This window comes from Orcinus orca, chromosome 4 (genome assembly GCF_937001465.1).
Source record: "Orcinus orca chromosome 4, mOrcOrc1.1, whole genome shotgun sequence".
In the NCBI taxonomy this organism is placed as follows: domain Eukaryota; kingdom Metazoa; phylum Chordata; class Mammalia; order Artiodactyla; family Delphinidae; genus Orcinus; species Orcinus orca.
In genome coordinates this window covers 10996410-11020021 of record NC_064562.1, presented here as the reverse complement: position 1 = coordinate 11020021, position 23612 = coordinate 10996410, and the positions used below count along the sequence as shown (strand labels likewise).

General features: G+C 36.0%; 1 protein-coding gene across 2 annotated transcripts in view; it reads left to right on the top strand.

The window, feature by feature from the left end:
* Positions 1 to 23612, top strand: part of SNCA (synuclein alpha) — a 130350-nt gene that overhangs the window by 7139 nt on the left and 99599 nt on the right. Inside the window, exons 2-4 of one of the 2 annotated variants that reach the window (XM_049709043.1) lie at positions 2548 to 2589; positions 12317 to 12459; positions 19377 to 19523. In XM_049709043.1, the coding sequence (XP_049565000.1) occupies positions 2548 to 2589; positions 12317 to 12459; positions 19377 to 19508 (317 nt within the window). In that variant the 3' untranslated portion in view covers positions 19509 to 19523. Of the gene's footprint in view, positions 1 to 2547; positions 2590 to 12316; positions 12460 to 19376; positions 19524 to 23612 lie in introns of those variants that run through there. The other variant, XM_012535636.3, reaches the window with a different exon arrangement.

The window sequence follows — 23612 nt, the reverse complement described above, 5'->3', positions numbered from 1 at the left end:
GCTGACTGTGAGAATGTGGATACTGCTGCCATTCAGGAGACTGGATATGCAGCCAGAGGAACTTGTCGAAGGTGAAGGTATCAACATAAATGGAAAACGTGTTTGTGATGAGTAGGCTGAAGCTGTCCCAGAGGAAGTGGTGCTATATAAACACCTCACATGAAAGAAACCATCAGAGATATATCATGACATTAAAAATACAAAAGCTAAGATTTTGGAAACTGACCCAAACTTATGAAGGAGTATTACAACTTTCTAAGACCTAGAAAAGATGCTCAGCTTAATATTGAAAGTTATACAATGGGGAGAAGACAAGCACTGTTTAAACCACTCATTAGTTTTTTACAAAGAAATAAAACACTTGTCAATGTTTTAAATTACAGTACACAAAATAAGTATTACTTTACTTAGTTTTTAATTTCCCTGTACATTTTTAAATGACTAGAAGAATTTTTAATGTTTTGACAGAAAATTTTAAAGGTCATGGAACAACAGTCATTTTTTATCACTGATTCATCAGAATTTTCCTCATTGATTATTAAGATCACTTTCTATAGCTTCACCTCAGCTTGTGTGCAGTCATTTTATGATTCCACAATACTATGCAAAGTGATCATTGCCTGAAAAATACACACACACACACACACACACACACACACACACACACTTCATATTGCATATATGTAAAATACTATCCTGTAACCTTTAACATATTTAACAACTGCACAATTTCATTTATATGAGTTTATGATATGGTGATTTGTCCTGTGTTTTAAACTGAAAATCTCTTTACAAATATTATATAAGAAAAATAATAACAATTATCACTTACTAAGTACTATGTACTAAACACTGTTTTAAGACCTGTGCATGTATTATTTGCTTTGATCTTCATGTTGATTGTGTGATGTGTATTTGTTTATTATGTAGTGAAGTGAAGATTTAAATCCAGAAAATCAGAATCCAGAGCTCACTTTCTTAACTACAAGGCTGTATTTCCTTTTATGCTCTATATTTATTAGAGGTCCTTAAATACATTCAAATTGGAAGTTCTTAAAGATACTTAAATTGCTTTATTAAATGTAGAAACTTAGCTGGACTGTTCTGTACAGTGTAAGTTTAAATATAATGCATGCAAGTTATACTTAATGCCTTATTTATATATTTTTATTAAAAAATTCAATGAAAAAGTTCAATATGATCATGTATATTTATTTAAATCACCTTATTGATCATCATATAATTTATATCATTGATACGTACTTCTAAATGAATTTGGAACTAGAAACTGCCTCAGACCAGTGTTTCTCAGATTTGATCCATGTATTACCTGCATTAGATCATGAGGATTATTAAAAATGCAAATATCTGTACCTGATATTTACTGAATATTGAAACTCTGACTCAGTAGTCAACATTTTTTAACCTTGCTTCCACTTAATTGATTCTGCTGCACTCTCCAGTTTAAGAACCAGCTTCTTAGAGATTATTTAATTAATCTTATATATTAATTTTGTTGGTAAGGATTTTTATTTGATAAGGAACTGAGGCTCTCTTACACTTTTTTCCTGTTGTAAAATGTGTTTACAGTTATTTCTAGTATACTCAGTAAGAACTACTTTATTTGACTTATAGGGTAGTTTTCAAATGAATCTTCATTTTGTTGTTATTCAAAAACATTTTATGAAAAAGCTGGTATCAATTACACTAAAAAAATCCAACATTAAAGGACTTATGAATAAAATTGTTCACAAACTTAGCTTTAATGACACATATTAATAAATTACTTGTGTAAAAGCTTAGTAATGGTCAAGAATTGGGGAAAATTCCTATCTTGCCACTTCTTGAAGCTGGCATTAATCATACTTGAATGATAAAGTACTGCATTCCTTCTAAAGGTTTGCCTGGCTTCGTAGAAAATATGGGCTTAGGGTCATAGAGCCCTTAATTTGAATGTGGTTGTAGCCGGTTATTACCTATGTGACTTTAGGCAAATCATTTAACTTTAATTTGTAATTGCTTCATATGGAATAAAATGGGCATGATATGAAATGGGTATTACAAAGTTTGAATGAGATGAGATGTAAAATACCTTTTACATAATAGGTGTTCAACAAATGTGAATTCTTTCTCTCGCTCCCCCATCTGTTTATGTTTCATGGGTTACCTAATCTCTTTTGTATTGTACTTTGGTAGAACTTCTGCAATTCTGAATGCAAAATCACCTACCCACCCAGCCCCAGTGTTATCTCAACATTTTTTCCCCCTCTGTAAGTTGATGTGGGAAGTGGGACACAAGGGGTTGAAAAGTCATCACTCTGTGCTAAAATCATAATTGGAAAGCATCCTGTTAGCTTTGCTTTCGTCTATTTGTTGTAGTGATTGCTGGATTTCTTTGTTTTAGATTTTTTTCCCCCCTGAGGATATCTTAACACATGGGCTTCTGAAGATTGAGATACTGTTTTTCCATTAGATGTATTTCAAAGTAGCTCATTAGCAGTAAAGGCGACTTTGAGACTTATGGTTTCAATTTGTTTGTTTTTATAGGATCCAAAACTAAGGAAGGAGTGGTTCATGGTGTGACAACAGGTAAGCTTTGTGGAGCTTATATCCAGGGATGATATTGAAAATATCTAGTAAGCAGTATAGCCCTAGCACTGATCATTCAGAATGTGAATGTAAATAACCACTCTGCCCATAGAGGAGCATTCTAGGGAACATCAGCTTTGTTTAATCTTGATTCTTTTTTTTTTAATCCTTTTTAAAAATCTTGATTCTTTATTAAATATTTTTAAGTAGTTTAAGTATTTGTTGTAGATAAATAAAGCACAGTGTGTGTAACTGTCAAGAATGATGACTGAATTAACCAGTTTAATTGTTTATAGTAGTGTAGATTTGAGTATTCAACCAAAACTTAGTGTTCTTGGCAAACCAATAGCATAAATATCACATAAGGATTGCCATTTTCAAGGAATGAATTAAAATTTTCTGTAGTGTATAATGAAATATTCTGACACTACAATATATGAATTATAACATTTCCTTGATGATTCAGACGACATTTTAGGAAACACCCTTGGGATGATCAGTAAATTACTTATTGTCTCTTTTTGGCTTAATTTCACCAAGATTTTGAATAAGTCTGTAAGAAGATTACAGTAAATGAATAGCGAAAATTATGGTGGTGATAATGAGGAAGAGGAGGAGGATAATGACAGAAACAGAAAAATCAAGGGAAAAATCACAATTTAACAACCTTAAAAGCCCACAGACTTGCTGTGATTGAGTTTCATTTTGTACGTACTCCAGGCTTTCTGACAGGTGTGGTAAAACGAGATATAATCAGAAATATAATTCATATCATCAGGAAACAGTAAACATAACAAGCCTTCAGAAAAATAACATGCTCCTATTGATAAATTATAAAATAGAAATTGGGAAAATCAAACGGGAATATTGGTTTTTTTTGTGTGTGTGCGTGGTATGCGGGCCTCTCACTGCTGTGGCGTCTCCCGTTGCGGAGCACAGGCTCCGGGCGCGCAGGCTTAGCGGCCATGGCTCACGGGCCCAGCCGCTCCGCGACACGTGGGATCTTCCCGGACCGGGGCACGAACCCGTGTTCCCTGCATCGGCAGGCGGACTCTCAACCACTGCGCCACCTGGGAAGCCTCAAACGGGAATATTAATACTGTATTGTGGTTAAGACCATAAACACTGGAGCAAGACCACTTTAGTTCGAATTTCTGCTTACCCCTTACTAGCTGTGTGATTTTTCTGCAAGATTCATAACCTCTATGTGATTCAGTTTCCTCATCTGTAAAAGAATTCAGTGAATGAATATATATAAATATATAGAATACTGAAGGCAAATAGTATATATTATCTAGGTGTTACTTACTATCACTTTATAGTGGATCTATCTTGAGCTACATTTTTGCAGCTAGTGGAGAAAAGTATTTACATGACTATTTTATACATATTTTTGATAAAAAATTAGGGTATAAAATTAAAACGGGGAGTTCCCTGGTGGCCTTGTGGTTAGGATTCCCAAAATCGAGGCTGTGGACTTTGGGAGCAAATGTAGACTTGGGGTATGCTAAAGACTAGTTTTTGATTTTTATGTTTATCTTAGTTTAGTTTTTAGCGCTTGTTATCATTGGTGGATTTGTTTATTGGTATGGTTGCTCTCTTTTTTTATTTTTTAAAAAATTTTAATAATACTTTTTATATTTTAATAACTGCATTTTATTTTATTTTATGTTTTTTCTTTCTTTCTTTTTTCTCCTCCCTTTTCTTCTGAGCCATGTGGCTGACAGGGTCTTGGTGCTCCGGCCTGGTGTGTCAGGCCTGAGCCTCGGAGGTGGGAGAGCCAAGTTCAGGACATTGGTCTACCAGAGATGTCCTGGCCCCACATAATATCAGTTGGTGAGAGCTCTCCCAGAGATCTCCATCTCAATGCTTAGACCCAGCTCCATTCACTGACCAGCAAGCTCCAGTGCTGGACACCCCATGCAAAACAACTAGCAAGACAGGAACACAACCCCACCCATTAGCAGAGAGGCTGCCTAAAATCATAGTAAGTTCACAGACACCCCAAAACACACCATCAGACGCGGTCCTACCCACCAGAAAGACAAGATCCAGCCTAACCCACCAGAACACAGGCACCAGTCCCCTCCACCAGGAAGCCTACATAAGCCACTGAACCAATCTTACCCACTGGGGGCAGACACCAAAAACAATAGGAACTATGAACCTGCAGGCTGTGAAAAGGAGACTCCAAACACAGTAAGTTAAGCAAAATGAGAAGACAGAGAAATACGCAGCAGATGAAGGAGCAAAGTAAAAACCCACCAGAGCAAACAAATGCAGGGGTAATAGGCAGTCAACCTGAAAAAGAATTCAGAGTAATGATAGTAAAGATGATCCAAAATCTTGGAAATAGAATGGGGAAAATACAAGAAATGTTTTAATGAGGACCTAGATGAACTAAAGACCAAACGATGAAAAACACAATAAATGAAATAAAATATTCTCCACAAAGAATCAATAGCAGAATAACTGTAGCAGAAGAACAGATGAGTGACCTGGAGGATAAAATAGTAGAAATAACTACCGCAGAGCAGAATAAGGAAAAAAGAATGAAAAGAATTGAAGACAGTCTCAGAGACCTCTGGGACAACATTAAACACAACAACATTCGAACTACAGGGGTCCCAGAAGAAGAAAAGAAAAAGAAAGGGACTTAGAAAATATTTGAAGATATTATAGATGAAAACTTCCCTAATATAGGAAAGCAAATAATCAAGTCAAGGAAGTGCAGAGAGTCCCATATAGGATAAATCCAAGGAGAAACACGCCAAGACACATATTAATCAAACTATCAAAAATTAAACACAAAGAAAAAATATTCAAAGCAGCAAGGTAAAAGGAACAAATAACATACAAGGGACTCCCCATAAGGTTAACAGCTGATCTTTCAGCAGAAACTCTGCAAGCCAGAAGGGAGTGGCAGAACATATTTAAGTGATGAAAGGGAAAAACCTACAACCAAGATTACCCAGCAAGGATCTCATTCAGATTCAACGGAGAAATTAAAATTTTACAGACAAGGAAAAGCTAAGAGAATTCAGCACCACCAAACCAGCTTTACAACAAATGCTAAAGGAACTTCTCTAGGCAGGAAACACAAGACAAGGAAAAGATCTAAAATAACAAACCCAAAACGATAAGAAAATGGTAATAGGAACATACATATTGAAAACTACCTTACATGTAAATGGATTAAATGCTCCGACAAAAACTCATACACTGGCTGAATGGATACAAAAACAAGACCCGTACATATGCTGTCTACAAGAGACCCACTTTAGACCTAGGGACACACAGACTGAAAGTGAGGGGATGGAAAAAGATATTCCATGCAAAATAAAAAGAAAGCTGGAGGAGCAATTCTCATATCAGACAAAATAGACTTTAAAATAAAGACTATTACAAGAGACCAAGAAGGACACTACATAATGATCAAGGGATCAATCCAAGAAGAAGATATAACAGTTGTAAATATTTATGCACCCAACATAGGAGCACCTCAATACATAAGGCAAATGCTAACAGCCATAAAAGGGGAAATCGACAGTAACACAATCATAGTAGGGGACTTGAACACCCCACTCTCACCAATGGACAGATCAAAATGAAAAGAAATAAGGAAACACAAGCTTTAAATGACACATTAAACAAGATGGACTTAATTGATATTTATAGGACATTCCATCCAAAAACAGAATACAGTTTCTTCTCAGGCACTCATGGAACATTCTCCAGGATATATCATATCTTGGGTCACAAATCAAGCCTTGGTAAATTTAAGAAAATTGAAATCATATCAAGTATCTTTTCTGACCACAATGCTATGAGACTAGATATACATTACAGGAAAAAAAACTGTAAAAAATACAAACACATGGAGGCTAAACAATACACTATAAATAACCAAGAGACCACTGAAGAAATTAAAGAGGAAATCAAAAAATACCTAGAAACAAATGACAATGAAAACACAATGACCCAAAACCTATGGGATGCAGCAGAAGCAGTTCTGAGAGGGAAGTTTATAGCAATACAGTCCTACCTCAAGAAACAAGAAACATCTCAATTAACCTAACCTTACACCTAAAGCAATTAGAGAAAAAAGAACCAAAAAACCCCCAAAGTTAGCAGAAGGAAAGAAATCATAAAGATCAGATCAGAAATAAATGAAAAAGATATGAAGGAAACAGTAGCAAAGATCAATAAAACTAAAAGCTGGTTCTTTAAGAAGATCAACAAAATTAATAAACCATTAGACTCATCAAGAAAAAACGGGAGAAAACTCAAATCAGTAGAATTAGAAATGAAAAAAGAGAAGTAACAACTGACACTGCAGAAACACAAAGGATCATGAGAGATTACTACAAGCAACTATCTGCTAATAAAATGGACAACTTGGAAGAAATGGACAAATTCTTAGAAAAGCACAACCTTCTGAGACTGAACCAGGAAGAAATAGAAAATATAAACAGATTAATCACAAGTAATGAAACAGAGACTGTGATTAAAAATCTCCCAACAAACAAAAGCCCACAACCAGATGGTTTCACAGGCGAATTCTATCAAACATTTAGAGAAGAGCTAACATCTATCCATCTCAAACTCTTCCAAAATATAGCAGAGGGAGGAACACTGCCAAACTGATTCTACGAGGCCACCATCACCCTGATACCAAAACCAGACAAAGATATCAAAAAAAAAGAAAACTACATCCAATATCACTGATGAACACAGATGCAAAAATCCTCAACAAAATACAAGCAAACAGAATCCAACAGCACATTAGAAGGATCATATACCATGATCAAGTGGGGTTTATCCCAGGAATGCAAGGATTCTTCAATATACGCAAATCAATCAATGTGATACACCATATTAACAAATTGAAGGATAAAAATCATATGATAACCTCAATAGGTAAAGAAAAAGCTTTTGACAAAAGTCAACACCCATTTATGATTAAAAACTTTCCAGAAAGTAGGCATAGAGGGAACTTACCTCAACATAATAAAGGCCATATATGACAAACCCACAGCCACCATTGTTCTCAATGGTGAAAAACTGAAACTGTTTCCACTAAGATCGGGAACAAGACAAGGTTGCTCACTCTCACCACTATCATTCAACATAGTTTTGGAAGTTTTAGCCACAGCAATCAGAGATGAAAAAGAAATAAAAGGAATCCAAATTGGAAAAGAAGAAGTAAAACTGTCACTGTTTGCAAATGACATGATACTATACATAGAGAATCCTAAAGATGCCACCAGAAAACTACTAGAGCTAATCAATGAATTTGGTAAAGTAGCAGGAAACAAAATTAATGCACAGAAATCTCTCGCATTCCTATATACTAACGATGAATAATCTGAAAGAGTTATTAAGGAAACACTCCCATTTACCATTGCAGCAAAAAGAACAAAATACCTAGGATTAAACCTACCTAAGGAGACAAAAGACCTGTATATAGAAAACTCTAAGACACTGATGAAAGAAATTAATGATTCAAACAGATGGAGACATATACCATGTTCTTGGATTGGAAGAATCAACATTGTTAAAATGACTATACTACCCAAAGCAATCTACAGATTCAATGCAATCCCTTTCAGACTACCAATGGCATTTTTCACAGAACTAGAACAAAAAATTTCACAATTTGTATGGAAACACAAAAGACCCCAAATAGCCAAGACAGTCTTGAGTAGGAAAAACGGAACTGGAAGAATCAGGCTCCTGGACTTCTGACTATACTACAAAGCTACAGTAATCAAGACAGTATGGTACTGGCACAAAAAAAGAAATATAGATCAATGGAACAAGATAGAAAACCCAGAGATAACCCGCGCACATATGGTCACCTTATGCTTGATAACGGAGGCAAGAATATGCAATGGAGAAAATACAGCCTCTTCAATAAGTGGTGCTGGGAAAACTGGACAGCTACATGTAAAAAGAAGTAAATTACAACACTCCCTAACACCATACACAAAAATAAACTCAAAGTGGATTAAAGACATAAATGTAAGGCCAGACACTATAAAATTCTTAGGGGAAAACATTGGCAGAACACTCTATGACATAAATCACAGCAAGATCCTTTTTGACCCACCTCCTAGAGAAATGAAAATAACACAAAAATAAAAATGGGACCTAATGAAACTTAAAACCTTTTGCACTGGAAAGGAAACCATAAACAAGACAAAAAGACAACCCTCAGAATGGGAGAAAATATTTGCAAATGAAGCAACTGACAAAGGATTAATCTCCAAAATATACAAGCAGCTCATGCAGCTCAATATCAAAAAAAACAACCCAATCCAAAAATGGGCAGAAGACCTAAATAGACATTTCTCCGAAGAAGATATACAGATTGCCAACAAACACATGAAAGGATAGTCAATGTCACTAATCATTAGAGAAATGCAAATCAAAACTGCAAAGAGGAATCACCTCACACCTTTTAGAATGGGCATCATCAGAAAATCTACAAACAATGCTGGAGCGGTTGTGGAGAAGAGGGAACCCTCTTGCTCTGTTGGTGGGAATGTAAACTGATACAGCCACTATGGAGAACAGTATGAAGGTTCCTTAAAAAACTAAAAATAGAACTACCATGCGACCCAGCAATCCCACTACTGGGCATATACCCTGAGAAAACCATAATTCAAAAAGAGTCATGTACCACATTTTTCATTACAGCACTATTTGCAATAGGCAGGACATGGAAGTAACCTAAGTGTCCACTGACAGATGAATGGATAAAGAAGATGTGGCACATATATACAATGGAATATTACTCATCCATAAAATAAACAAAATTGAGTTATTTGTAGTGAGGTGGATGGACCTAGAGTCTGTCATACAGGGTGAAGTAAGTCAGAAAGAGAAAAACAAATACTGTATGCTAACACATATATATGGAATCTAAAAAGAATAAATGGTTCTGAAGAACCTAGGGCCAGGACAGAAATAAAGATGCTGACCTCAAGAATGGACTTGAGGACACGGGGAGCGAGAAGGGTAAGCTAGGACGAAGTGAGAGAGTAACATTGACATATATACACTAGCAAATGTAAACTATCTAGCTAGTGGGAAGCAGCTGCATAGCACAGGGAGATCAGCTGTGTGCTTTGTGACCACCTAGAGGTGTGGGATTGGGAGGGTGGGAGGGAGACGCACAAGGGAGGAGGTATGGTGATATATGTATATGTATAGCTGATTCCCTTTGTTATACAGCAGAAACTAACACAACATTGTAAAGCAATTATACTCCAATAAAGATGTTAAAAAAATTAAGTTAATCATCAAATTAAAAAAACGAGTATTCAGCTTATGTTTGCTCTGTTCCAATCCAATCCAAGGTATATATAAACTGCCCTCTAGGGACCTTCTGTAAATGGGATGTTATGAAGCATGATTTTTATAAGAAATGGATATCAGACGGTTGTAGACTATGCTGTATGAAGGGAGCTTATGTAGAGTAACAGCTTTCCATTTTAATAGTTGAAGGAGAATCCATGTGGTTGAGAAAGCAGATAACCACGTTTCAAGGTTCAGAGCCTGCGGTAAAAATTAAAGAATACAACTAATACTACCATCTAATGGAGGCTGTGGAGATGTGCTGCAAGGATAACTGTTGACAAAGTCAGAATTTTTGAGTTTTCTCCAGAATGACAAAATGTAAACATGGGTTTTGGGGTTCGTGTGTGTGTGTGTACATGCACGCGCATACGTGCATGCTGGAGGTGGAGAGACATACTGGGCAAGGAACAATTATGGTGCAAAACAACAGTTCAGTAGTAAAGATACACCTAAAATTTTATGGGATCACAGGAGGAGGAACAAGGACATTTGTTGGGAGGAGAGGTTTTTAACATGGAGGTTGACATTTGAGGTTTTAACAAAGGAGTTCGAGGTCAGTGAATAAAACACTAGATAAATCAAGTCCTACAGAAATCTTTTAAAATGTGTGTATCTTTGCTGTATGTAAACTCTGCCATTTTGTAATGTTACTAATTTACTTACTCTTACAGTGATAAAATCTAATAAAATTATAATGAAGTACAAAGTGCATTTTACTGTGCAGTTTATGTGCATTAAACAAGTGTATATGTATGTAAATCTCGAATTATAAAAATAAACTTTTGTGGCTGGCAGAAAAATGAATCTGTAAAAAGATCAAAATTTATATTTGTCTTTGAGATTTTGTAACAAGAAATGTTCATTTTCAAGTAAAATTTTCTATTCATGTTCTTAGAAAAGAAAAAAGTGAAAACTTAGCGCCCATCATTCACTATTTTTAAAGCATCAACATTCTGTAAATGTTTAAAAACATGAGATTTCCAGTACAGCTTTTCACCGGCATTTAAACTGAACTTTGCATTGAGAATAGCCATGACTAGTTAGCAGGCATCAACCATATCACCTGTTGTGAACTCTTCCTGGTTTTAGACTCTAGGGTCACATCTGCTTCCCCACATTGCCTGGACTGAGGAGTGAGGGTCTCTGTCCTTACAGCCTCTTCAGCTTCCTTGACCTACATAGTGTTTTCAAAACCCAGTTGTTTTGTCCACACGATTACTGTTTAATCACTGGCCTCTCCCAACTGGTGACATGAAATCTGTACAATAATCATGTGACTAGCACATAACACTTAACAGCTAACATAGTGCAACTCATCGGATTCCTCAGAAAAGAAGGCAAACGTTACATAGATATAGGTAAGAATGCAAGACCAAGGCTTTATGAGTATAAATGTTATAAAGTTTAGGTGAAGGGTTGTTTTGTTTCTCTATTGACCTTGAAATTGTTAACAGTGCAGAATCTCATCTTTAACCTCTTTAACATAAAACTCTTCATTTAATTGAAACAAACTTTTTAATTTCAACTTCCTTTATTTGATATTTGTATGGAGGTAATATAGAAAGATTAAATTAACAGTTATATCAGATATAGTCTTAGAGAAGTTTTGATGTGAGATTAAATCTCTTCTAAGTCTAATCCCGAACTGTTTATACCCTCTTAAAATTTTAACTTATTTTTAAAAATCTACTGAATCACCATATTATATTTTTTTAATGAAAAGAAATTGTAAGTGTGCTCAACAAACCATTTCATTTTCATACTTTATGTCTAGCTCTTTTGTTCCCATTAAAATGGTTGAAAATCAGTCTCATCACTAAAACCCCTTCTGTTTCAACTATCTGATGTTTCATAAAAGGATCAAAGTTCCTTCATAATCTTCCCTTACTCTATTGTTTATTTCTGATGGTAACATGTGAGAGCACATATGTGTTCTGTGTCTCAGAAGGTGTGATGAAACAAACATCCTGAGTGAGATCAAAGAATTGGCATTGAAATTGAAATAAATTTCGTGCTAAGTTTGATACAACTGCCCCTGTAAGCATTGCTTGCTGTAAACTTTCCTTAATAAAAAGTAAACCAAACTGAAATTGCTTAGGGTTCTAAATTTGTGATCATTAAGCTTGAAGCACCTCTTAATATCTGCATGATTACAACAGACTATCTTAGCAAAGATTCTATTGATATGTTTGGCTAAGCCACGCTCACTTAGAAATCTTGGTAGCTTTTATTTCTTCTTACTCTTTAGTTATCTACGTGTGCAAATATAGGCCTTTAGAAGTTGATGTCTAGTGGAAATGAAATTATTTTAAGTGGCGATCGGTCCATCATCCCTTAATCTGTCATTCTTGATCTATTCCAGTGGCTGAGAAGACCAAAGAGCAAGTGACAAATGTTGGAGAGGCAGTGGTGACAGGGGTGACTGCAGTAGCACAGAAAACAGTGGAAGGAGCAGGGAGCATTGCAGCTGCCACTGGCTTTGGCAAAAAGGATCAGCTGGGCAAGGTATGGCCGTGTACATTTTTTTGTTTTATACGTAAGCTTGTGGATCACGGTGAGTTTTCAGGGCAAGGCACTAGGCAGGAATAAGATGCTTACTTGTGGGAGGACTGACTGACCTTCCCTCATAAAAAAGTACTACCTTTATATGTGTATTCTTTTTGGAGGTATTCACCCAGATAAATGCCATGAAAATTGTACAATAATCATGATTGTTTTATTTTCCGGAAAAAAGTTAATGAAATGGACAGTTTAACAAATGCCCAAAAGAACAGTGACATTCAGAAAGAATGGGTGCTTTTATGTTAGCTATGAATCTTGGAATTTCTCTTTGTTGGAATATAGCAAATGCTTTGTGCCCAATCTCTAAATGTTCAAAAATGAAGATCTTTTACTTGATTTCTTTATAGTGACATCATCTCTTATTAAAGGGCAGATTTGCTTATTGCATAACAGTTCATTGCCAAATATACGTCTGTGGAAACTGAGAGACTTAAACTACGTTACCAACCAGAGATCATTGTTTTGGGGTGGTTTTTCAGTTCTCAGAAGAATTCTGACTTTGCCTTTCTTGACAAATATGAGACTCTAGGATGATTATTCAAGAGTTATTATGACTTTATTTCAAACGAGTAAGCAATAGAAAATGAAGTGTCAACTGGAAGATGAAATTTTACCAATTTCCTGACCGCAGCAGCAGAATGATTCTTTTTTTAACTGAAGTGCAGTTGATTTACAATGCTGTGGCAATCTCTGCTGTACAGCAAAGTGACTCAGTTATATCCATAAATACATTCCTTTCTAATCCTCTTCTCCATTATGGTTTATCCCAACAGATTGCATATAGTTCCCTGTGCTATAGAGTAGGACCTTGTTGTTTATCCATTCTTAATGCGATAGTTTTCACTTACCAACCCCAGACTCCTAGTGCATCCCTCTCCCCCCCTCCCCCTTGGCAACCACAAGTCAGTTCTCTATGTCTGTGAGTCTGTTTCTGTTTTGTAGATGGGTTCATTCGTGCCATATTTTAGATTCCACATATAAGTGATATCATACGGTATTTGTGTTTCTCTTTCTGACTTACTTCACTTAGTATGATAATCTCTGGCTGTGTCCATGTTGCTGCAAATGGCATTATTTCATTCTTTTTTTATGACAGAGTAGTATTCCATTGTATATAGGTACTACGTCTTCTTTATCCATTCATCTGTCGATGGACATTTAGGTTGTTTCCATGTTTTGGCTATGGTGAAGAGTGCTGTTATGAATATAGGGGTGCATGTAATATTTTTGAATTATAATTTTGTCTGGATATATGCCCAGGAGTGGGATAGCTGGATCATATGGTCATTCTGTTTTTAGTTTTCTGAGGAACCTCCACACTGTTTTCCATAGTGGCTGCACCAACTTACATTCCCACCAACAGTGCAGGAGGGTTCCCTTTTCTCCACACCCTCTCCAGCATTTGTTATTTGTAGACTTTTTAATGATGGCCATTCTGGCTGGTGTGAGGTGATACCTCATTATAGTTTTGATTGACATTTCTCTAATAATTAGTGATGTAGAGCATCTTTTCATGTGCCTACTGGCCATAGATCTTCTTTGGAGAAATGACTATTAAGGTCTTCTGCCCATTTTTTGATTGGGTTGTTTGTTTTTTGTTGTTGAGTTGTAGGAGCTGTTTGTATATTTTGGAGATTAAACCGTTGTCAGTAACATGATTAGCAGCAGAATGAGTTTTGCTTTTTCCCTGCCATAGTGCCTCCTTGCTATTCCTTGAACACATCAAGCATACCCTTGCCTTGACTCTTCCCACTGTCTGGAAAGCTCTTCCCCAAGATTATACATTTGCCTCACTCCCTCATCTCCTCAGGTCTTTACTAATTAACACCTTCTCAGTGAGGCCCTCTCTGACCTATTTAAAATTGGAACCATTCTCCTCATCTCTGGTATTCCTAATTTCCCTACTCTTTCTTTCTTTTATTTTTTTTTTTTTGGCCAAAGCATTTATCACCTCTAAAAATAATAGCTAACTTATTTTTATGCATATCGTTTATTTTATTTCTCCCATTCTGAAATGTAAGCACCACGAAAGCAGAAGATATTAGTTTGTTCACTGATATTTCACAAGTGTCTAGAAGAGTGCCCTGACACATAGGAGACAATTAAGGAATATTTATTACATTAAGAAGGGAAAGAAGGAAGGAAATCAGTGATAAGAAAGTGACTTTTATTTCTGTGTCTTTAGTAAATATGTGTGTAGTATAGCAACCATGGCTCTTCAACCATCCAAAAGTTATCATCAAAATGCTTTGGAATAGATATCGTGAAAACTATAAGAAAGTATCTTTATTTGCTGACAGACTACTCTGGATTGTTTCTGCTCCATGTAATCCTATGTAGCAGGCCTATCTTGATAGATCATTAAAACATCAATAAAAAGGAAGGACTGAAAACCTGTGACATATTGAGATTTTATCCCATGTAGTTACATTGTCTGGAACAATTGATGCTACTTCTGGAAAATCTGGACTGGGCTTCCAGTGAAGTTCTTCAGCTAATACTTGAATGTATGGTTGATGATAGTAGTATTCCTTTGTACAGACTATGCTTTTCAAGCTATCTTATTACTCATGCTAATAATTATACTAATTCCTATTTCCATCTGAAATTGTAATTCTATGTATAGCTTTATTCCATTTCCAAAGTTCAGAGGGACCCTCAGATTTTAGCACAAACGCAGTTAATGTGTTTTGTGTCCCAGATCCTTGCCAACATCATAGAAACTATGGACCCTCTTCCCAGAAAAATGTACACTCACATACACACACCAAAGGGCTTAGTGGGATCATGGAAGCCCATCAACAGACAGAGCCCATGATTTAGATCAGTTTCCTGATTGTACAAACGAGGAAATTTACAGAGGGGAAGTGAGCAGTCCAAGGTCACATAGCCAATTGTAATAGCCTGGGTACCAGCAGAGCTCTTCCATCTACTAAGGTCATTTCTCCAACCCCTTCCTCAAAATTTACCTTGCTTTTGGTTTTTCATAAATGAAATTTGGACAACCAGGTTCAACTGGGAAAATTCTTTACTTCAGAATATTAAGAAACCAGGGAAGCATGTACCGTCTGCATCTCACCCTCACCCTGCATCTCACCTCACTTAAGGCGAGGCGTACAATGTGAATTGCAAATAAGGCATGAAAATGTTTCATTTCTTACAAAATTGGGCTTGCTTTTTACCTTTCTGAAAATATTGCTCTTTGTTTTAATGTTTTTTAAAGCAGAAACCTAAATGGTGTGACAAAATTAACCATTTGGAGATATTTCTCTTATGGGTACTGGTAGGGTCTTACAAATTTCTAATATGAAAATGAAGCCATAAAACTAGAAATTACAGCATAGTTGTAGCAAAAAAAAATCGAACTGGGAGTTTAAATGGCTGATTTTCATCCCTGCTCTGTCACGAACAGGCTAAATGACCTTTTGAAGATCTCCTAAGACTCTTTCTTGTATAATGAGGGATATACGAGAAAATTGTTAAATCCCAATTTAGCAGTAAAGTTCTGAGTTTCTGTAGTAATTCAGGGAAGATGCTACTAAACTTTCATTTTGGCCACATCTACGGGATGCCCAAAATTCCCGAATTTAAACAAAATTGTTGCATTTGTTCGTTATGCAATTTGAAATAATTTAATCCTTCAAACTCTTATCAAAGTGATGCTGGTGAATGGCAGTAAGTACTTTATTGTTGCTTTAACCGCTTGTTAATGACCCCCGTTTTGACACTCATTTTTCATTGAAGAAATAATGCTTGCTTACTGTGTGCCAGAAACTTTGCTAGATATTGAGGTTAAAATGATAAGAAAGCCATACAGTTTTTCTCTTCATTGTGCTTATAGTCTAGTGACAGATATCAGTAATAATCATCTAATCACCACACAATAAGTGTGTAGTTATAAACTGTGATAAATGCAATGGAGTACCTAATGCCAAGAATATCTAACTAGAGACCTGACCCAGCTACTGCAGGGTAAGGGGGAGGGGGAGGCAATACAAAGGCTCCCCTGGGGAAGTGATGTTTGAACTGAGATCCAAAACATGACTAGCAATTTTCAGAAGTGAGAGTTAGAGGAAAAGCGTTCCAGGCAAAAGCATCAGCAAGAGGAAATCTAACGTGGTAGGAGGGGAGCATGGCAAATCAAAGAGGACAGCTGAGACCAGAGAAAATAAGGATGTAGCCGGGCCACGTCACAGTTGGCCATGATAAAGACATTGTTCTTTGTTCTAAAAATAAAGGAACCTATTAAAGCATTTTAAACACTTAATCTGGACGTCAGGTTATAAATTTGCCTGTGGAAATGATGTCTCTGCCTGTAGGGTGGGAAACAGATTAAAAAGAGGAAAGAGAGGAAACCAGGGACCAGTTAGTGGGCTATGATAGAAAGAGGAGATGATTGTGAATACCAAGGTGTTGGTGAGGGAAAAAGAAAGAAATGGATTAATTCAAGGGCTACACAGGAAGTAATATCAACGAGATTCAGTGATGCATTTCACACGGCTTGGTGGAAGAGGAATGTGATAAGCAGGGCTAATAGGTATTAGCTTGTTGAAGTGGATTCGTGGCTGTGCCGTTCTCTTGGTCATTGGTTTCTCCCTTTGAATATCAGGAACACTGCAAAAGGACTGGCTGCATTGGTGTTCAGCCCGTATGCCCTTTGAGGGTATTTGGCCCATCATTCCCAGATTGATGAGGGGACAAATCTTCCTTCCTTCCTCCCTCCCTCCCTTCCTTCCTTCCTTCCTTCTTTCCTTCCTTTCTTTTTCTTTCTTTCTCTTCCTTCCTTCCTTCCTTCCTTCATTCCTTCCTTCCTTTCTTCCTTTCTCTTTCCCTTCCTTCCTTCCTCCCTCCCTTTCCTTTCTCTTTTCTTTTTTCCTGCCTTTTGTGATTTCTTGTGTTTTTTTTAAACCAAGAGGTCTAGTACTCATTTTTATTTTTCTATTTGCTAAATTCATCTCTTCGGGAATGCTTGTTCTGGTGTACTCATCTCTTTTTTTTTTTTTTTTCTTTTTTTTTCTTTTTATTTATTTTTTATTTAAACATCTTTATTGGAATATAATTGCTTTACAATGGTATGTTAGTTTCAGCTTCACAACAAAATGAATCAGTTATATATATACATATGTTCCCATATCTCTTCCTGCTTGCGTCTCCCTCCCTCCCACCCTCCCTATCCCACCCCTCCAGGCGGTCACAAAGCACCGAGCTGATCTCCCTGTGCTATGCGGCTGCTTCCCACTAGCTATCTACCTTACGTTTGGTAGTGTATATATGTCCATGCCTCTTTATCGCTTTGTCACCGTTTACCCTTCCCCCTCCCCATAGCCTCAAGTCCATTCTCTAGTAAGTCTGTGTCTTTATTCCTGTTTCACCCCTACGTTTTTCATGACATTTTTTTTCTTAAATTCCATATATATGTGTTAGCATACGGTATTTGTCTCTCTCTTTCTGACTTACTTCACTCTGTATGACAGACTCTAGGTCTATCCACCTCATTACAAATAGCTCAATTTCGTCTCTTTTTATGGCTGAGTAATATTCCATTGTATATATGTGCCACATCTTCTTTATCCATTCATCCGATGATGGACACTTAGGTTGTTTCCATCTCTGGGCTATTGTAAATAGAGCTGCAATGAACATTTTGGTACATGACTCTTTTTGAATTATGGTTTTCTCAGGGTATATGCCCAGTAGTGGGATTGCTGGGTCATATGGTAGTTCTATTTGTAGCTTTTTAAGGAACCTCCATACTGTTCTCCACAGTGGCTGTATCAATTTACATTCCCACCAACAGTGTAAGAGGGTTCCCTTTTCTCCACACCCTCTCCAGCATTTATTGTTTCTGGATTTTTTGATGATGGCCATTCTGACTGGTGTGCGATGATATCTCATTGTAGTTTTGATTTGCATTTCTCTAATGATTAGTGATGTTGAGCATTCTTTCATGTGTTTGTTGGCACTCTGTATATCTTCTTTGGAGAAATGTCTATTTAGGTCTTCTGCCCATTTTTGGATTGGGTTGTTTGTTTTTTTGTTATTAAGCTGCATGAGCTGCTTATAAATTTTGGAGATTAATCCTTTGTCAGTTGCTTCATTTGCAAATATTTTCTCCCACTCTGAGGGTTGTCTTTTGGTCTTCTTTATGGTTTCCTTTGCTGTGCAAAAGCTTTTAAGTTTCATTAGGTCCCATTTGTTTACTTTGTTTTTATTTCCATTTCTCTAGGAGGTGGGTCAAAAAGGACCTTGCTGTGATTTATGTCATAGAGTGTTCTGCCTATGTTTTCCTCTAAGAGTTTGATAGTTTCTGGCCTTACATTTAGGTCTTTAATCCATTTTGAGCTTATTTTTGTGTATGGTGTTAGGGAGTGATCTAATCTCATACTTTTACATGTAGCTGTCCAGTTTTCCCAGCACCACTTATTGAATAGGCTGTCCTTTCTCCACTGTACATTTCTGCCTCCTTTGTCAAAGATAAGGTGACCATATGTGCGTGGGTTTATCTCTGGGCTTTCTATCCTGTTCCATTGATCTATATTTCTGTTTTTGTGCCAGTACCATACTGTCTTGATTACTGTAGCTTTGTAGTATAGTCTGAAGTCAGGAAGCCTGATTCCTCCAGCTCCATTTTTCGTTCTCAAGATTGCTTTTGCTATTCGGGGTCTTTTGTGTTTCCATACAAATTGTGAAATTTTTTGTTCTAGTTCTGTGAAAAATGCCAGTGGTAGTTTCATAGGGATTGCATTGAATCTGTAGATTGCTTTGGGTAGTAGAGTCATTTTCACAATGTTGAGTCTTCCAATCCAAGAACATGGTATATCTCTCCATCTATTTGTATCATCTTTAATTTCTTTCATCAGTGTCTTATAATTGATACCAAAACCAGACAAGGATGTCACAAAGAAAGAAAACTACAGGCCAATATCACTGATGAACATAGATGCAAAGATCCTCAACAAAATACTAGCAAACAGAATCCAACAGCACATTAAACGGATCATACACCATGATCAAGTGGGGTTTATTCCAGGAATGCAAGGATTCTTCAATATACGCAAATCAATCAACGTGATACACCATATTAACAAATTGAAGGAGAAAAACCATATGATCATCTCAATAGATGCAGAGAAAGCTTTTGACAAAATTCAACACCCATTTATGATAAAAACCCTGCAGAAAGTAGGCATAGAGGGAACTTTCCTCAACATAATAAAGGCCATATATGACAAACCCACAGCCAACATCGTCCTCAATGGTGAAAAACTGAAAGCATTTCCACTAAGATCAGGAACAAGACAAGGTTGCCCACTCTCACCACTCTTATTCAACATAGTTTTGGAAGTTTTAGCCACAGCAATCAGAGAAGAAAAGGAACTAAAAGGAATCCAAATCGGAAAAGAAGAAGTAAAGCTGTCACTGTTTGCAGATGACATGATACTATACATAAAGAATCCTAAAGATGCTACCAGAAAACTACTAGAACTAATCAATGAATTTGGTAAAGTAGCAGGATACAAAATTAATGCACAGAAATCTCTGGCATTCCTATACACTCAGGATGAAAAATCTGAAAGTGAAATCAAGAAAACACTCCCATTTACCATTGCAACAAAAAGAATAAAATATCTAGGAATAAACTTACCTAAGGAAACAAAAGACTCATCTCTTTTTGATGAGAGGTATGACCACAGACACCTAAGTGTTTTTGTGAATTTGATCATATGAGTGAAGCCACCCTTAGTAATAATTTCTAGTTATAAGATACTAGATTAAAGGACAAATAGGATGTCCCGAATTTTAAGAATTTTTTGTCATCAAGTATTATTAGCTTCTTTATTTAATACATCAGACTAATACATCTCTGTTTTTACCTATGTACACACAAGAGGTTACCAGCTGTACAAGTCATTTCCTGAAGCTTATTCACCTGATTAGCACAATAGAAACGAGCTACAAATGCGTTGGCAGAGGTATTCAAGTTTTAAGTTCAAACAAACAGTGATGTTATATAAATAAAATTTATGTTTCCCACTTCTATCGAGAACAAATTATCTTCTTGTACCAAGAATATTATAAAAGAAAGGCACTTGAGTAAGAGTTATTGTGTAGTGCGTCTGTGTTTACAATATAGAGCGGTTCACTACGGTGTTTGCTCCATTCCAACCCCTCAGTAGTGCTCTGCATGTGTTTGCTGCTCAAATAAATCCTTACTGAATACATGAGCATCTCTTTAATGCTATCTGGAATGCCCTAGAACAGTTGGATCCTTGGTGTCCCTGAGGTTTATATTTTTGTAATTTTCTGCACATGTAGAGAGTGAAAGCTCTGAATAAGCTATAAAGCCACTGCCTGACAGATAGTACAGCAGTCAACTTCATTATCACATCCCGTTTAGGCGCTGCCCTATCTACATGGAGATGAATAGGTTTTATGGAAGAAATAAGCTTGAAATATTTATGGCCTCAGATACTTGAAATATTCAGGTTTCATCTGTTTATTTTTTTCTTCAGAATCATAATAAAGTTCCTAATCAGTGCCATTTTGGAAAAATTAGATCATATTATAAACAATTTTTAATATCCCCAGCACAGTTACCCAGAAAATACTGATGTCAGATGTATAGAAGCACGTATGATCTGTAATCCCGCCTTAATTTGTAAGAGGACAGCTCACCAAATGTGTGCTAGGTGACTAAAACAAAGCAGAAACGAAAAAGTTCAGATTTGACACTGTGATCTATAACATTTAAGTGTCCTTATTTCCTTTGACTTACCAGAGCTGTTGTGTTTAGCTTGATCCAAATTTATTTCTAAACACTTGAGTGTTACGGACCTTCTAACTAAATGATTAATCAGATGATGAATGTTGGCATCAGCTAGCTCCTTTGATGCTGATTTCACAAATAAGCCAAAGATCACAGGTAACCTTTCAGATTTCTTTGAAGAAGCATACGCATATCACAGATGTGATCTTAATATTGTTTATAAGAAGGTAATACGAGATGTCAACGTTAGTGAAGTATTTTAATTTACAGTAAACTTTTTCCTTTGATATTTATTAATGATTGATACAATGTATTTTCTCAAATAATTATAAGTTTGAGTCTTACCTTGTGCTTGACCTTAGAACATAACCAACATGACTGTTAGTTGTATTTAAACCTAAACTAAAACTTCTGAGGCACAATGCTCTGCCTGATTTGTGTTTGTGGTGGAAGCAGTGTATACGGCTAATATCACTGTAATCTTAGATGAAAGCATAATGTGGTAAATAAAGAAAAAACTAATTGACCTACTTGATTTGTTTCAAAATGAATATGATCAGTAATAGTTTGCAATGTGGTATGTAAAAGTCAATATTCTATACTCGTGTGAAAGTCTACTAGTGTTACGTAAACTGTCTCCACTAAGAAACTCGTCCATTATGATGGGATTTCTGTGTATTTAATAGTATTTCACTGGGTTCAGGATGGATGAATCACGATTCTTAATGACCCTTAATCTTGTAAGGTTGTAAGTAGGAAAGCACCCTATAATTATATATAAGATTGTAAGGGATATAGGCCTACGGTTAAATTTTCATTAAAATTCAATAGCATTCAGTCATTTAATGGGTACTTTGTATGTGCTGATGCCCAGCTGGGCACCATGGGGAATACAAAGGCGAATAACACGTGGATGGCTCCTGCCTTCAGGAAATGTGCAATCCAGGCAGGCGACCGATGTATTTACCCCTGGGAAGAACGAGCTTCTCTGGTCTTTGAGAGCATATATTTGTAACAAGTATATATCCATTATAGGGAAAAAAGTGCTTTCTGTTAGTCATGAGAGAGAGACTTTTCCTCTCAGTAAATATTATCTTTAAATTTTGTTTTTGTCAGTAGACTGTGAAATTACCGCACACAGAGATAAGAACTACAATATTTTAGCTGTTTAGACACAGCTAAAATATAAAACACTTCCACCTGAATCCTAGGACCAGTGTAAGCATTGTGTAATGCAACAATAAACAATACATTTTAAAATTGTCATAAAACAATAATGTGTAAGCATTACAACCCTGCAGTACATACGTGAGTACAGATCCAATTTCAGTCTTCAGAAAACCAATTGTGATGATAGTTTTGTTTGTTAGAGAAATATATTATAAGAAGGGTATGATAGAACTGCTCCAGGGCACACCAACAAATAGCTTTAAATCATATTTGTGCGATTGGTTTATTCCTTCATAAATGCTTAACATGGACTGCAATTTTGCTGAATGCAGTGTGAGAGCAATACCCATACTTTTATGAACTCATTGTCATTGTGCTTGTGGCTAACGTGTATTGCTACCGTCCCTTCACATGCAGAGATGACATGATATTTTTGATAGTGTTTCATTAATCAGATACTATTATGTGTCAGATGATTTCAAATTTAGGTGTTTTTTTAAAAGCTCTATTACCATCTGAGCCATATTTCCACCTTGTAATTCAATGAAAAACAACATTAGTAACAATAATTTTAAGTGGCAGGAATAAAAGAAATAAGGTGTGTTTATTTATTATGATATACAGTAATCTTATTCCACACTTCAATGATGATCAACTTGTGTGTTCCTAAAAAGTAAGAATAATTTGATTTTTTTGTCCCTTGAAAGAAAGGCTTTTAGTTTTCTAATTTTCAGGGAGATGTTTGATGGTGGTGTTTGCTTTATCAAGAGACAATAGAAAGAGAGGTCCTAGGTTCTCAAAATATTCAAAATATACACAAATCTAGAACAAAATATGTTTACTTGAATTTTAGAGGAACAGAAATAAGATAGATGAGATGCCGATTTGCATGCAAATACGTAATTATGGGAACTAGAGTTGGGCGATTCATCTTATCTAATTGTTCTTCTGTGAGGGGAAATGAGTAGTTTGTCAACTCAAATATGAGGTAAGTCTTTTATTAAAAAACTTCATTAAAACTTTACCAAACATTTGTATATCTTACAATTTAAATATTCCCCTTTACCAGGTAATTCTGGTGTCACTAAACAGATGTATTAAGAAAAGTATTATTTAATTCTTACTAAAGCTATAGTGTACATTAATAAAAAGAACACTG